The sequence below is a fragment of the Pongo pygmaeus genome, chromosome 10 (assembly GCF_028885625.2).
Source record: "Pongo pygmaeus isolate AG05252 chromosome 10, NHGRI_mPonPyg2-v2.0_pri, whole genome shotgun sequence".
Lineage (NCBI taxonomy): Eukaryota > Metazoa > Chordata > Mammalia > Primates > Hominidae > Pongo > Pongo pygmaeus.
This window is the reverse complement of record NC_072383.2, coordinates 4,318,857-4,331,518: the sequence shown is the minus strand read 5'-3', so window position 1 is coordinate 4,331,518 and position 12,662 is coordinate 4,318,857. Positions and strand designations below refer to the sequence as shown.

General features: G+C 48.1%; 1 protein-coding gene across 1 annotated transcript in view; it reads right to left on the bottom strand.

The window, feature by feature from the left end:
• The window catches only part of CCND2 (cyclin D2), a 31,677-nt gene that overhangs the window by 5,897 nt on the left and 13,118 nt on the right, over positions 1 to 12,662 (bottom strand). The window contains exon 4 of the mRNA XM_054445484.2: positions 10,438 to 10,586. Coding sequence (XP_054301459.1) covers positions 10,438 to 10,586 — 149 coding nt within the window. The remainder of the gene's footprint in view (positions 1 to 10,437; positions 10,587 to 12,662) is intronic.

Genomic DNA, 12,662 nt, shown 5'->3' with positions numbered 1-12,662 from the left:
AAGGCTACTAGAAGTGCTATGACAGCAAACTCAGCCCCTGAGAACTAGATAAGAAGGACGCCAATGAACCAACGTACTGACCCTCACATAAACTGTAAATACTTTTTCTCACTCTGTCCTCTAGGCTGGAATGCAGTGGCACAATCTCGGCTCACTGCAACCTCCACCTCCCGGGTTCAAGCGATTCTCCTGCCTCAGCCTCCCAAGTAGCTGGGACTACAGGTGCCCGCCACCATGCCTGGCTAATTTTCGTATTTTTAGTACAGACAGGGTTTCACCATATTGGCCAGGCTGGCCTCGAACTCCTGACCTTGTGATCCGCCTGCCTCGGCCTCCCAAAGTGCTGGGATTACAGGCGCGAGCCACTGCACCTCACTGTAAATACTTAAAAAAAAAAAATCCCCAATTTTTTCTGCTTCTTTACCATTTCCTTAACTCTCATAAAGATATAATGCAGAATGTCTACAACATTCTGGACCCTTGAGCCATCCAATTTGGGAATAAGCAAGAATATGCAGCATTGCTTTAGTATCAGTCTATATTGCAGGGGTAATTGACAGTGTGTCTGCCCCAGGCAGGAGCTTCTCTTAGGCAGGTGACAGGCAATGCAATGACAAGTCATGGGTATCACTAGACAGGGACCGTTGCTGGTGCTAGTAAGAGGGTGCAAACAGTAGAGTTGCTTCTAACAGGCATTTTCTAGCCTCATCTGCAAAGATGCCTTTGTGCACTCTCTTAAGAAGCACATACATAAGGAAAATATGTGAAATTGAACCTCCCTGTGTCTTTTCATAGTTTAATATAAACTTCCCTTTTCTTTCTTTCACTGTGCAATTCTCCCCACCCAGAGGTTTCTATTTTGCCAAGCCCAAAAGCATTCTCTTTATTTCCCAAAGATCTAAAACACAGCTGGCCAGGCATATTGGCTCACGCCTGTAATCCCAGCACTCTGGGAGGCTGAGGCGGGAAGTTGAAACCAGGAGTTCAATACCAGCCTGGACAACATAGCAAGTTCCACATCTTTAAAAACAAACATATAAATAAATAAAATAAAGCTGGAACTAACCACTAAGGAACAAAATTTCCATACCCCTAAATTTTCCTTTCCTATCTCTCATCTATCCCACATTTCAAACTACAGCTTTCAATGAAAATTAAGATTAGGAACAACCACAGACCAAACGCCAAAGGCAGAGACGAAATATCACCTGGAACAATGAAATGAGGAAGGGTGGTATTTGCTGCCCACCCACCATACTTGCAGGTGGCACCTAAGTTACTTAACTTTTCTGATCTCAGTTTCCCCACAAAACAATCAGAGTAAAGGGCAACTGAGATGACACTGATATATGTGCAGTGCTAAGTGGAGCTCCATAAATGATCGTGATTATGTATAACAATAAACTGGTCCTGGAACCTGAAAGAATTCAGATTTCTTTGAAATGAGGTATAGATTCACATTTAGTCAAGACTAGTGAAGTGTGTGTCAAGATCTTGACAATCTTTAGTCAAGACTGTGTGTCTGGGGAGAGTGCTGAACATGACAGACGTGACCCAGCGGCAGGAGTCTCCGTGCCACCCCGAACGAGGCTGAAATGGAGTCAGGCACTGGCCTCTGGGACTTGCTAACACCTCTCACTTTCCTGTGGCATCTCCTGGTCACATCCCTTACCCTGTCCGACCTGTTGAGCTGAATGAATGATGATAAATCGCATGGGGCTCACCCGCCTCATCCCTGTTCAGCTCTTCCCCAAGTTCTTCCCTCAAGGACCATGTGGCAGCATTAGCCTCATAGGTTACCACTCGCTAGGTGGGAAAAGTTAAGGTGTAATGTTTCCTTTCTTTTCTGTTTTTTTGTTTTTGTTTTTGTTTTTGTTTTTTTGAGACACAGTGTTGCTCTGTCGCCCAGGATGGAGTGCAATGGCACAATCTCGGCTCACTGCAACTTCCACCTCTTGGGTTCAAGCGATTCTCCTTCCTCAGCCTCCCGAGTAGCTGGGATTATAGGCACGTGCCACCACGCCCAGCTAATTTTTGTATTTTTAGTTGAGATGGGATTTTACCAGATTGGCCAGGCTGGTCTTGAACTCCTGACCTCAGGTATCTGCCTGCCTTGGCCTCCCGAAGTACTGGGATTACAGGCATAAGCCACTGAGCCTGGCCTAAAAGTATAACGTTTCTAGGGGCACTTGCATTTCAGTAGATGTTTGAAAACCTTAAATCCTTATAATCTAAAAAATTTAATACTAAATATAGAATCAAAATGAATGCGGGGGTTAAAGGCAAAAAGTGACAACGGTCAAAACTACTGTGGAATGTCCCTTAGGAAGGTTCTACATCAGAGAGGAATGGCAAGTCTCATACCATCAGTTTTTCTTCTAAGCTGGGATAGACATAGACAGCCCTTTCTCCACTTGAGCACTGTGTGAAGGAGTTGACTTAAATGCCAGAATCATCGTGGTGTGCGATGCTCATTCCACAGTACACGGGCAGGAGCTGAGACCCAGAACAGCAGCTTCAACCCCACATTCTAGCCATCCTCCCTCATCCCCTGTGCTCACTCACTGACTAAAACGTTGGACCTAACAATATAAATTGATATTTTCTTCTTTCTCTGTTTTTTTTGTTTTTGTTTTTTTCTTGCAAAGAAGAATCCATTGAATCCAGGAAGTTCACGTGTAATGTTCCTCCACCGTACGGGGACTCGAGAAGCTGTTGAAGGGGATGTTTACAATATTTTTTTTTCCAAGAGGCAGTGGGACTAAATCAGAGTATCTCCATACCACAGAGGCAGTGACTATATACTTGTTTCCAACTGAATACTTGTCCGTGGAAGACAAATCCTACCCAAAGCATAAGGCCTAAGAGCTTTTGTTATCTAAAAGAGATGGCAGGATTCTCGGCTGACTGAGGGAACTTGCGTGTGTGTGCGCGTGCATGCGAGGCGTGGTAGACAATAGCTCTGAACCATTACATTAAAAAAGAAATGCCTGTTAGGCCTAGCAATGTGGTACCTTTAAAGAGGGTTTCGCATGGCATAGCCCTTGGTGAATACTTTCCAAGTTGCAGTTCCTGTGAAAGACCTTGCTCCTCAACAAAAACCCTCTCGCCTCCAGGCCAGTTCTGCCTTGCTCTCCTTCCTCACAGGCTCTATTCTGGCCCCCGGCAAGGTCATCTGGGTTAATGTATCTTCTACTGCAGTAATATGGCCAACTTGGGACTCCATGGCCATCGGTGAATTAACCATGCCAGCAAGACCCTCCACACGGGGAGACCAGGCTCCAGAAAGCGAAAGAACTCGGTTTCAGGCCATGCACGTCTTCCCTTTGGGGTTCCCAGTGTCCCCACTTTTTCTGCTATCAGCCTTCTCTTCCAGCAGCCTGAGACCTTAAAGGAACAGTTCTGAGAAAACCCTACAGGGAGGACTGGGATGTCTGGCTGTCACTTCTACTCGACTTTCAGAGCCACAGGACTTGAGGTGACGTGTGTGCACAGTAGCGTTTTATATAAGTTCCAGCCAAGAATGAGTGCCCTGGTGTCCCACATAAAACAGAGGAAGGTTTCATAGATAGACAAAACTGCATATTCTCTCTTTTCTTTAGTCACATTTTAATTTCAATCCAAATCATCACTGACTTGACTACGGCCAGCTTTGTTTTGTTTTGTTTTTTTGAGATGGAGTCTCACTGTCACTCAGGCGGGAGTGCAATGATGTGATCTCGGCTCATCGCAACCTCCACTTCCTGGGTTCAAGCAATTCTCCTGTCTCAGCATCCCAAGTAGCTGGGATTACAGGTGCACGCCACCACCCCCAGCTGATTTTTGTATTTTTAATAGAGACAGGGTTTCACCATATTGGTCAGGCTGGTCTTGAACTCCTGACCTCAGATGATCCACCTGCCTTGGCCTCCCAAAGTGCTAGGATTACAGACATGAGCCACCACACCCAGCCTGGCCAGCTCTTGATTGATGACCCCTCTGACTGGAAGATAAAAGGATGACCAAAGCAGGTACTCCATGAATGAAGAATTCTGAACTCCCTTCCCCACCCTCTTCTAGACTTACCTTGTGACAAAGCAAGACGCTAACCCTCTCTGCAGTCTCCACCTAACCTTCCTTCAGGTTCCACTTCCACGGAACTTGACAATGATCAGCTTGACTTTCAACTACACAAATCCCTCATTCTAGCTCAGCAAGACTAAAAGGGCAAAAGCCCGTCTTGTATAAATGATGTTGAACACTACTCTCTGATGGTGGAAAGAGAACTTGGCCTCTCCCTTCCATGAGACAGAGCTCACACCTTGCATATGAATACCTTTGTTTAGCATGGCAGGGGCCCTTTTTGGACTTGTGAAGGGCATATAAATTCTGTGTGCTGGTGGGAGGTGAAGGGGAGAGGAGACTGTGCAGTGGTGCTGATACCTGCAACTGGACATGCCAACTCCACATCGCCTGGGTCTTGCCCAAAGCAGGAAGGCAGGAGGATGCATGCGACTGGGGTGGGGGTAGGGAGGGGGGCAGTCACCTGGAGAGAGGAGGACCTCCACCTTAAATCCAACCAAGTTGCTTCTGTTAGAGGATCAAGCTGAGAGAAGAGTGGAGTTAGTGTTTCCAAAGGGACTGGATTATAAGAAGACATACATAAATAATCACAGACTTGGAGAATCTGGAGGTCCAAAGGGCCTTTGGAAATCCAATAGCCAAATGCCCTCATTTCCCAGCTAGGGAATGGAGTGTGGAGAGTTGACATGGCTTGCTCCGCAGTGACATCTGGCTGAAAGCTCAGACTGGCTTTAGAAAGGGCAAGCCTCCGATTTCCGAACTCCTTTTTCCTATATACCTCGACTTTTAAGCTCTAAGTAAAGACATGCAGACCAGAGAATCTCCAAGAAAAAGAGACATAGCCCAAGTGGCTAGAAAAACACGAAAGCACCTCTAATCAAAAGATGTTACACGCATGTAAAGTGCGGCGGCTCTAGGACATCAGCTTTCCTGCAGCCTCCAAAGCACCAGCCATTGTGTTAAGATGCCCCAAATTAAGCTGATTAAAAGGGAAGCCATAATGCTCGTCTGTCAGCCTGGACAGGTGGTACCCTACCGCGCTGGAGGTCGGGCAGACCTCCAACTTCTCTGATGATAGGCCCCCTCCCTTGCCCCTTCCTCCTGGCTGCCCCCGCCCCCAAGCCTGGAGCCCTGACAGCAGTGTTTGTGATCTTCAGCTCCTTACAAGGGCCTCTGACTTCCTCTGCTCGCTGGCTCGAGCTCCGCGCCCTGCACCCTCCTCTGCCTCCATGAATGGGCTGACGGAACTCCTACCATTAGCCCTCAGTGTAACTGCACCACTCCATTGTCACCACACACGCACTGCACTCAACAGGGGGACAAAGGGCTGAATGAGCCCCAGACCCGCGGCCAACTCAGGCAGAGACAACTTAGGAAACTATCTCATTCTTCCTTTCTTCACAGGCTGTTTGGCTTATTTCCTTGCATACCAAATGAGGCCCACAGAAAAATGAGGCAGGAGAGGGAGGCATCAGCCCCCGATTCTATTCCACCTCCCCACCCCCAGCTTCCAGCAACACTTCACAAGGTTCCTGACCACAGGCCCTGAAGAGTCCACAGAAGACAGAATCTGTAAGAGTGGAGCCTTGACAATGACATGTGCAGCGAGGGCGCCGGCACTTCCAGCTACGGAGCAGAAAGACACAATGCTAAACCCCATGAATCACACACATGTGGTTGAAACTGAGACTTCTTCCACGGCGCCTCCACCTCCCTGCTTTTTCATAGCTCATTGATAACCAGGACCATAAAATGCCAGGATGACCCTAAGGAAGGGATATCCTGGAATCTTCTCTGGGCAATATTTAAGAATGTGTCTAGGGAGAGGGAAGAGAGTTGAAACACTCCCTATTAGGTACTGTGCACACTATCTGGGTGACAGGTTCAACTGAAGCCCAAACCTCAGCATCACACAATATACCCACGTAACAAACCGCACATGGATCCCCTGAATCTAAAGTTTTGTTTTTTGTTTTTTTTTAAGGAATGTGACAAAGAGTTTTGATGTGACTTAGACAAAAAAGGATAAATATAAGGAACAGATGACTAGAGTCTTTCTTCTGTTAAGTATCTTGCAATAACTTCACAACATCTTTATGGCCTGTGAGCCTCAATTCCATTTTTTCGTTACTGAATTTGTGCAACTTCATGTGAACATGAAGCCACTTCGTTTAACCTACTCTAAGATAAGGTTGGGGAAAACTCAGAAGGCTCGGAAGGCCCTGACACAGAACTGAAGTTAAAGAAAAGATACAGATTTTCAAAGGACATGGACAGACCAGTGAATCGGAAACGCGCTGGAAACCCATCTGCCTGCCTTTGTCCTTTGCTCCTTCCTTCCTCTTCCCTTCCTCTCTTAAGCATCACTCCCAATGACTCTGCCAGGGGCTCTGGATAAAGAGCTGAGGAAAAGCTGGGCCTTATTCAAGAGGTTCTATAGACAAGGAAGCAGTGAGATCAATGCTGGCACATAGCCCGACTAGTGTGCAGAGGGGATGGAAGAGGACCCCGATTCAGCCCAAGGAAGCAGGGCCATGGTCACCGGGGACCCAGGCCAGTGGTGCCCTCCCCTCTCAAACCTACCCAGGCACTGGACACCCCCAATAGACGTCCCCCCTACAGCCAAACTGCCTCTTTGGCTGTTTTCAGCAACTCTTATGATTGGAAGGAAAAAAGTATTTAAAATATACCACTCTCTGAGACTTTTATTCCCTATAAAACTGTCAGGCCCCTCACTCAGCTTTCTCTTTGGAATGAAGCGTTCTGGTTTATTTTGGCAACCAGACGGAGCAACAAAGGCCGACTTTCTCAGAGCCGCATGCGTCCCTCATATCAAAGCTATCTGCTCCTGGTCAATGAACCACAGACTCGCCTGGCCATCTCACAAGAATCAGGGGGACCCTCTTTCAACAGCTCGATCCCCGACAACCCACGACCTAACCCCCAAAGTAACAGAGAGCACTGCAAGCTTGAAGAAATCAGAAACAGCAAGGTGTGTAGGAGCTGATGTATAACTTCAGGGGCTCTGGGGGAAACTGTCAGCTCTTCCTGATTCCCGTTTGTCAATGCTCTAGGGCCAGGGGGCAAAATGTGGTCCTGTGTATTTCACTTTTCCAGGGAAGAGCTCAACATCAACCTATGGGCATTTCATAGTGTGGCCCGAGGATGTTTCAGACACACATACATACATATATATATATCCATTTATGTATGTGTGTGTGTATATACATATATACACACACACATTTTACTATCATAAATACACATAATATCAAATTTCCCTTTTCAGCCACTTTTAAATGTACAGTGGCATTAAGTACATTCACACTGTTGTGCGGCCATCAGAACTCTCCATCTACAGAATCGTTTTCATCATCCCAAACTGAAACTCCATACCCATTAAACAATAACTCCCCATCCTCTCCTCTCCCCAGACTCCTGGGAACCCCTATTCTACTTTCTGTCTCTACGAATTTGACTATTCCAGATACCTGGTATACGTGGAATCATACAGTATTTGTCTTTTTGTGTCTGATTCATTTCACTTAACATAGTATTTTCAAGGTTTGCCCATGTTATAACATGGATCGGAATTTCATTTCTTCTTAAGGTTTGAATGATATTCCATTGCGTGCCCATACATTTTGCTTCTCTACTCTAAGAAGAGTTTCTATCACCAAGTTTTCTCTGCTGGGAGGCCGGCACTCTACATTAGGCTTCATGAGCTCCTTCTTTTGGGTTGATTTCCTACTGCATTTAGTGTTCATAACACATTACTTAGCACACCTTCGTTTATGTTCTTAATTTGCTAGAGTTTTGCATGCTTTACTCTTGATTCATCATACAACTGCTCAGTTCCCTGAAGGCAGGAATCTCATCCTCTGTTTCCCACATGCCACCATCCACCCCAACTTCTAGCAACAACTGGGCCTTCAGTAAAGACTTCCAGAAATGAATGAAGGAAATACACCATTTCTTGACTCGTGAAATGGTAAACAGAGCTCAGGAAGCACAACTCACCTCCCTCCAAACGCTAATGTGTTCTAAATTCTAGTCCTTTTATTTTTCTTCCCTCTGAGCGTCAGCTTTTTGGAGAACACTGGCTGGGAGGAGATTTAGCACTTGGGAAGGTGCATACACACACACACACACAGCCTAGCCCAGAGCTGCTTGAACCTTTCCACTAAAAACATTTTCAGGGAGAGCGAACCAGCCTCTGGGGTGCCAGAGGTAAGCCTGGAACTTCCTGAGGTCTCAGATTTTTATTTGAAAAAGTGTTATGAATTTTACATTTCACTATGTTCACTCTTGGTTTTTAAATATGAAAATGTTCAACCCAGGCCCACTGGTGTGAATGAGGCATACATAGGCAGCCCCAGTTAAGAAACACAGTGTGTGCCCATTATAGAAATGAGATACCAACTCGACCAACAGTTAGGATTTATAGGAGGACACCCCTAAACCAGCTTCGTATCCACTTCATATCCATTTAACAGAGTTGGCCAGCTGACTTAAATGGATTGGCTACGTAGTATCAGAAAAAGGCAAACAGTTTCTCCAGATGAGATGACAGACTGACTTGCCTGCAGTCCTGAAAAGCCAAGAGACTTAGCAGCAACTCCCAGGAGGGAAATTTACACCACTGTCCATGTGAGATCAGTAAGTGGGGACAAAGGGAGGTGGGAAAAGGCTGGAGCCGGTAGGGTGGTCAGCCCATCAGAGAAGGTCTATCAACATTGGTGGGAAAAGGTTACAATGCCTGGGGGCAGGAGGAGGGGGGTGGCCGCTCAAACTCCTGTCGCTGACATTTTTGTCTCCAGGCATTGAGGAAGGGCTTGTCTTAAACTGGTTGAGAGTCCTATTTGTAAGGCAGCCTTAATTGGAGACATTCAGAAAAGGAGGAAAGCATACCATTTCTATAAACGTTAAGTCCTGTCCACGATTTTTCTCTGGAGGATTAGAAAAGCATTCTTCATGCTGCACTGGAGGGAGCTTTTCAGTCTGTGTTCTGGAGTCCTCATTTAAAAAGCGTATGTTTGGAGCCCGCATCTTAAAACCATATCTAAGAACTATCTCAGAGGAGGACCCCGGATCTGCTCTGTCAGCATCTCCCCGCGCCATTTCTCTGAGCTGGGAACAAATGCCAGGAAAAATCCAGGTGGGCGGGAGAGGAGGCCAGCGAGCTGCAGCCGTGGGCTCTCTGAAGTTTAATCTGTCCAGTGTCCCTTGTGCAGGCCTCAGCCATAGGCCTATAAATCACATGATCCCTTAACTCAATAAAAGCCCACAGAGGGCATCTGAATCCCCCTGGACCATCCAGAGGGTGTCATCGTGAAGTGCCCAGCATTCTTCAGCCTCTCCATGGTGATGCATGAGGGCTCAGGGCCAACGCCCCTCTCTCGGGTTGACTTTAAACCCAAGGTTTTTTTTTTTTTTCCAAACCAAAAGATCCCAGGAGCGGCAGCAAGGGTGGAGTGGAAAGTTTCCAGGGGGCACTCGGAGCTTGGGGGTTCTAGTCCCAGCTCAGCCACTGCCCACCCCCCTCCTGGCTGGTTACTTCAGCCCCTGTCCTGCTCGTGGAAAATGAAGGAACTGCCTCTCTGACCTCTTAGCACCATCCTGGCTCGGACGGGCTAGGACTGCAGCTTCCTACCGATTGAATTCAGAGTCGCACTTGACCCTGGTCTCTCTCGAAACCTTTCTTCTCAGGAGCTCCAAATTCTGGCAACAGGAAGTTAACAGCCTCTGGGCCGTCCACAGGGCACACAGAATAGGGAAGCTCCGTAGCTAATAATAGTTTCTTGAGTTTGTATGGCACTTTGTCTTTTGAAAACACTTTGTAATCCATTACTGCATTGAACAAAGGGAAGAGAGAGCGGGGAGGGGTCGAGAGGTTTGCCAGGGACGGACACCGTTCTCACAGTGGGGCACCGCTTGTGTGTCTGCTCCGTCCACTGCAGCTGAGTCCTGGCTCTCCTTTCTCCTCTGTGCGCCTCACAGCCTCAGCGTGTGAAAGCAGACACGGCAGCTCTTCACTGCCGGGCAGAGGCAGCCCGGCGGCGTGTACAAATATGGCAATGAAGCAACAATTCAGACCCACTGAGAAGCCCACGCCATAAAGGAACATCGGTAAATAGCCCTCCTGCCCCCACCCCCTTCATCTGCTTGCTGAGTTTTCTTCTGTATTTTACCGTGCACAGCTCTTCAGAACCTTAAGAGGGGGTGTCACCTGCTGAACTTTGCACTCCCTTGGATGTCAATCTTAGGAAACAAACCAGAACAATACCTCTGACACAACATAATCAAATCCGTCATCTCCTTCCCTGAGCTGAGAAGAGACATCTGGACTTAGCCAAGAAGGTGGTGGCCACCTACCACGTCTGTGTTGGTGATCTTAGCCAGCAGCTCAGTCAGGGCATCACAAGTGAGCGAGCTCACTTCCTCATCCTGCTGGAGCCCACAGATGGCTGCTCCCACACTTCCTGTTGCGATCATCGACGGTGGGTACATGGCAAACTTAAAGTCTGCAAGGAATGAGAGGCAGAAGGTCAGGGCACAGAACGAATTTGGATCCCGGAGCTCCCGAGACTGCAGAGACTCCGAAACAGGACGGCAGCAGGTCAGCGGCACGAGTGACCCCGTGCCCCACAGGCATGTCCTCCCTCGAGTTCTTTTGCAAGGAGCCTGTGTTTATTTGCCATCACCGTGGCTGTTCCAGATTTAAACGAAGGAGGCTGAGGCAGGGAAGGAAGACAGCTTATCTAAGTGCACACAATGAATGCACAGAAGATTCAAGGTCCCCAATCCCCAAATCCCAGGCATATTAAGCATGTCCGAGGTAACATTCTTGACCCTGGTGGGAGAAGCACGGTGAGCGAGTCACGGTCTCCTCTAGAGGTGATGGTGGGAACAGAGCAGAGAATGCCTGAGACCAGTGCAGACAAGGTACCCCATGGGCCATGCAAGCAGGACAGACCAGGGGCTCCAGATTGAGAAGGAGGGAAAGTACAAGGAGGTGGGAGAAACGGGCAAAATCCATGCAGAATGCTAATTCAGATGGGATCTTGTTATAGTCTCTGGACAGGCATCGAGGATTAATATGACCCCCACCCCCCAAAAAAAAGATTTGATTTAAAAAAGGAAATGAGAGAAGCAGCAATGCAGGGAGTGGGCGAGTGGGGGCTGAGTCCCACCCAGTTCCCAACCTCTAGGCCAACAGCAAGAACCCTCAGAACATTAGGACAGAGGATTCTAACCCTAACATAGGGCTCTAACTAAGCACCGAAGATTAATCATTGCATCCGAATCAGATGGGTGACTTGGTTTCGATGTTATGACTCATGAGCCTGAAGGCCCCATTTTATTGCTAAGAGAAAAAAATGTGACTCGCTACAGAGAAGTGCAGAATGAGGATAATAAATCAGAGGGGCTTGAACCCCATCCACGGCCATGCTAGAGGGCTCCCCTTGGGAGACCAGCCCCCTTGTGTTCCTTCGAGCACTCCTTCAGAGGGGCTGGGTGGCCATGATCCAGCAGCTGCTTGGTCCATCGAGGGGAAATAAAGACAGCCAACTTCTCCTGTTACTGCTGCTGACAGCTACCAATGACCACCATATGCAGTATGCTACACGTTATGTCCTGTTTAATTTACCCATCAGCCACAGAAGGTGCACACGAGCGTCACCCTAATGGTATGGGTGAGAACCCTGAGACTTTTGAGAGTTTAAGTTGCCCCTGCTTGTGTTGACAGACATTGGGGTGGGTATAGTTGCAGCCATCACCCTAGTGACGGTCCTGGAGTGAGCAAGTCTTCCAAAGTGTACTCTTTCTAGTTTTAGCATTGCTCTAGTGAGCTTACTGTGTGTAGACACGGAAGGGGCACGTTGGGGCAGGAGACACAGCATACAAGGAACCGTGGGTCACCCTTCGACTTACAGCAAAAACAATCAGGTTAAACCTACAAAAACCAGCCCCTCTCCTATTTCCCCTTCTTCCTGTACACGCTCTATTACAAACACATTTTCTGCAGCAGCTCTTTGAATGGTTAGCCCATCACCCCAGCATCAAGTTAGCAGCACTGTTAGACACCGTGGATCCCGGAGCCAAGCACAGCCCTCCCCTCCCATCATGAATGCAGAGCAAACCTGGCCATCTGCCTGTCTCCTTGGTTTTTTTCCATTGCCCTCTCACCATCTCCACCTCGAGGGACGTATATAATGGTGCTGCGCCCACTCCTGCTGTCCACCCGCTCCTCCTGTGCCTTCTCTGTCGCCATGAACCGTGTGACAAAGCCAGCCTCCCTGCCTCTTGCTCTGCTGTAGGTCTCTTCCACAGGGGTCACAGGAGAGTGTTTCTCTGCCCAATAACCTCGTTAGCTCCCCCCTGTGACATTCATAACACAAGTGGGGCAGCCGGCCCATGGCCCTGGGCCCACAAAGGCCCGGGTGGGAGCATCTGTCAGGGAAGGGGCAGGCGAGTATCCCCGGTCCTCCCTTCCCTCTGCCATAGGCCTCAGACCAGGAAACACACCTCACACATGCCCGTCTCTGCTGTCCCACTGCTAGCAAAACCAACTCTTATTACCAGCATACGAATGAACT